Source organism: Bombina bombina, chromosome 7 (assembly GCF_027579735.1).
Source record: "Bombina bombina isolate aBomBom1 chromosome 7, aBomBom1.pri, whole genome shotgun sequence".
Lineage (NCBI taxonomy): Eukaryota > Metazoa > Chordata > Amphibia > Anura > Bombinatoridae > Bombina > Bombina bombina.
In genome coordinates this window covers 453,538,017-453,542,325 of record NC_069505.1, presented here as the reverse complement: position 1 = coordinate 453,542,325, position 4,309 = coordinate 453,538,017, and the positions used below count along the sequence as shown (strand labels likewise).

Here is a 4,309-nt window from a genome sequence, read left to right as displayed (position 1 = left end):
ATGTGACAGTAATTACTATGTGATCCACTCTCTGTACTGCGCTGCAGCATATGTAGGTACCATATATACAGCTATATATATTATATAAGGAAACCAGACTCTCATACACAGATATTTATTTTATATTATATGACAGTAATTACTGTGTGATCCCCTCTCTGTACTGCGCTGCAGCATATGTAGGTACCATATATACAGCTATATATATATAAATATAATATAAGGAGACCAGACTCTCATACACAGATATTTATTTTATATTATGTGACAGTAATTACTGTGTGATCCCCTCTCTGTACTGCGCTGCAGCATATGTAGGTACCATGTATACAGCTATATATAATAATATAAGGAGACCAGACTCTCATACACAGATATTTATTTTATATTATGTAACAGTAATTACTGTGTGATCCCCTCTCTGTACTGTGCTGCAGCATATATAGGTACCATATATACAGCTATATATATAATATAAGGAGACCAGACTCTCATACACAGATATTTATTTTATATTATGTGACAGTAATTACTGTGTGATCCCCTCTCTGTACTGCGCTGCAGCATATGTAGGTACCATGTATACAGCTATATATAATATGAGACCAGACTCTCATACACAGATATTTATTTTATATTATGTGACAGTAATTACTGTGTGATCCCCTCTCTGTACTGCGCTGCAGCATATGTAGGTACCATGTATACAGCTATATATAATAATATAAGGAGACCAGACTCTCATACACAGATATTTATTTTATATTATGTAACAGTAATTACTGTGTGATCCCCTCTCTGTACTGTGCTGCAGCATATGTAGGTACCATATATACAGCTATATATATAATATAAGGAGACCAGACTCTCATACACAGATATTTATTTTATATTATGTGACAGTAATTACTGTGTGATCCCCTCTCTGTACTGCGCTGCAGCATATGTAGGTACCATGTATACAGCTATATATAATATGAGACCAGACTCTCATACACAGATATTTATTTTATATTATGTGACAGTAATTACTGTGTGATCCCCTCTCTGTACTGCGCTGCAGCATATGTAGGTACCATGTATACAGCTATATATAATAATATAAGGAGACCAGACTCTCATACACAGATATTTATTTTATATTATGTGACAGTAATTACTGTGTGATCCCCTCTCTGTACTGCGCTGCAGCATATGTAGGTACCATATATACAGCTATATATATAATATAAGGAGACCAGACTCTCATACACAGATATTTATTTTATATTATGTGACAGTAATTACTGTGTGATCCCCTCTCTGTACTGCGCTGCAGCATATGTAGGTACCATATATACAGCTATATGTATAATATAAGGAGACCAGACTCTCATACACAGATATTTATTTTATATTATGTGACAGTAATTACTGTGTGATCCCCTCTCTGTACTACGCTGTAGCATATGTAGGTACCATATATACAGCTATATATTATATAAGGAGACCAGACTCTCATACACAGATATTTATTTTATATTATGTGACAGTAATTACTGTGTGATCCCCTCTCTGTACTGCACTGCAGCATATGTAGGTACCATATTTACAGCTATATATATAATATAAGGAGACCAGACTCTTATACACAGATATTTATTTTATATTATGTGATAGTAATTACTGTGTGATCCCCTCTCTGTACTGTGCTGCAGCATATGTAGGTACCATATATACAGCTATATATATAATATAAGGAGACCAGACTCTCATACACAGATATTTATTTTATATTATGTGACAGTAATTACTGTGTGATCCCCTCTCTGTACTGCACTGCAGCATATGTAGGTACCATATATACAGCTATATATAATAATATAAGGAGACCATACATTAATCTACACAAATATTTTATTTTATCCCCAGTTCATACACAATGTGCACAATACACAGACATCACTGGCTCACAGACAGCAGCATTATTATTATGTGACAGTTTATCTAGTGCAGGATTCTCACACAGGCACCATCTTTATATACACAGAATGCAGCATTATTATTATGTGACAGTTTATCTAGCGCAGGATTCTCACAAAGGCATCATCACCCCGTACCCAGAATGCAGCATGAAGAGGCTCAGTGAAGGTGACAGTGACGGTGTGTAAGTGTCTGATCGGGTCACACAGCTCATAAAAGGTCAGACGCCCAGTCTCATAGTCCAGCAGTATTGCTACTGTGTCACATGATAGAGGGGGGTGTAATGAGGTGTATATTCTGTTATTTGTCATGCAAATACTTTTATTAAAACTACACAAACCCCAGCACTTGTTATTATTTCCTATCACAGACTGATCTCCTCTCCTCCCCATACTGGTATAACAAACCCCTAGACACCAGTCCCCTGATTTACTGATCTGCACTTCCCAGTAATGTCGTCCTGAGGAAAAGCTCCTGGTGCTTAATACCTGAGAATAATCTGTAAATCTCTCTGGTGTTTCTGGTCGCTGCTGGTTTATGAGTGACCAGAATACAGTTTTCAGGTCACCTGATACAATAACATTATTATGAGCTGTGTTTATATCCAGTAATATGTCTGATGGCACCTGCATATAGATCACTCTCTTTACATCAGTCACAATATCAGCTAAACCTATGTATAAGGTCACTGAGATCAGACCCTCATCTAAATCCCCTCCAGCAGGGACCTGTTTATCACCTCTCTGTGTGACCTCATTATCTCCCTGCTCAGCACCACAAAAGTCATCTCTGTGTGATTCCTGTAGGACAGTTAATGGGTCAGTCATGTTGCACAGCTCCTCAATGTGACAAATCCTCCTGGTCAGCTCGTCCTTCTCTTTTTTCAGCTGCTGGATCAGATCAGAGATTGTGAGTAAAACCTGCTCCTGCTGCCGGGTGATCTCACTCAGCACTCGCTTCTCTAGGTCTTCCAGCTGTCTCCTGATGTCCCTAATCAGGGCAGTGAATCTCTCTGTTACACCAGCTGCTTTCTCTTGCACCCCTCTCCTGTGCTCCTGCAGACTCTGGACTCTTTTCTCAGTCTTCTCTCTCTTTGTGGTCAGTTTCTGCAGAACATTTCTCAGTTTCTCTTTCTTCTTCTCAGAAGCCTCATTCAGCAGCTCCACCTGGTGTCCCCTGTGCTCTCCGGCCAGGGAGCAGGTCGCACAGATACAGGCAGCATCTTTAGTGCAGTAATATTTCAGCAGCTCCTTGTGTTTGGTGCATTTTCTGTTACCCCAGGAAGTGGTGGGTTCAGTTAAGACGTGTTCCTCAGACTTGCTGTGTGACCTCACATGGAAGTCACAAAAAGACTCCTCACACATTAGACACGATTTAGTAGCAGGGTGAACACAGTAAGTGCAGAAGATCCCAGTCTCATTTACAGACTCAGTAGGTTGGAAAGTCTCTGCTATATTACGTAGCCTCAGGTTCCTTTTGAGTTCAGGTCTCCTCCTAAACCTTTGTTGACATTCAGGACAGGAATACTCCCCCTCCTCCTGGTTGTCCCATGTTTGGTTAATACAGCTCAGGCAGTAGGTATGGCCACAGCTGAGGGTTACAGGATCTGTATAAATGCTCACACAGACAGGGCAAGTTACCTCCTCTCTCAGGTCAGCAGACGCCATGCTTGTATGTAGCAAGAAGAAATGAAACAAAATGCCTCTTCCTCTACAGCACAGGGTGTGGTAAGTTTATCTCTGGGACACAATCCAATTAACCTCATATCTGCCTAGCTGCAGTTTTAATGTCTCTTCTTTCGGTGCTCACGTGTTATAAGTTCATACAGTGCGGATCAGGTCCGACAGACATCGCTGAATGTGGAGAGCAATATGCTCTCCATATTCAGCATTGCACCAGCAGCTCTTGCGAGCTGCTGGTGCAACGCTGCCCCCCTGCAGATTCGCGGCCAATCGGCCGTCAGCAAGGGGGTGTCAACAATCAACCCGATCGTACTCAATCGGGTTGAATTCCGGTGAGGCACTAGATATGATACGCCGGAGCAACACATGTACAGAGGGCCGCAAGTACCCCCAACAGGGCAGGTTTAAATGATAGCTGAACCAGTACACAGGTGACATAATCAGGTGATGGGTGAGAGCAAGTTAGTAACCACTGAGCTACTCATCAGTTGATTACTTCACCTGTGCACTGATTCAGCTATAATGAAAACCTGGCCTGTTGGGGGTACTTGAGGACCATTGTTAAAAACACTGCACTAAAGCACCAGCTCATCGGAAATGTATTGATTACCTGGAGAATAAAGCACACATACTCTGCTCACTGACACCCACACACACTTTGCTCA

The 4,309-nt window shown here is 40.9% G+C and overlaps 1 protein-coding gene across 1 annotated transcript; it reads right to left on the bottom strand.

Moving 5' to 3' along the window:
- Positions 1 to 1,878: 1,878 nt before the first annotated feature.
- LOC128666701 (E3 ubiquitin/ISG15 ligase TRIM25-like) lies at positions 1,879 to 3,647 on the bottom strand. Its single transcript, XM_053721440.1, has one exon. The coding sequence runs from the start codon at positions 3,627 to 3,629 to the stop codon at positions 2,061 to 2,063; it is 1,569 nt and encodes a 522-aa protein (XP_053577415.1). The 5' UTR covers positions 3,630 to 3,647; the 3' UTR covers positions 1,879 to 2,060.
- Between the last annotated feature and the right edge of the window lie 662 nt (positions 3,648 to 4,309).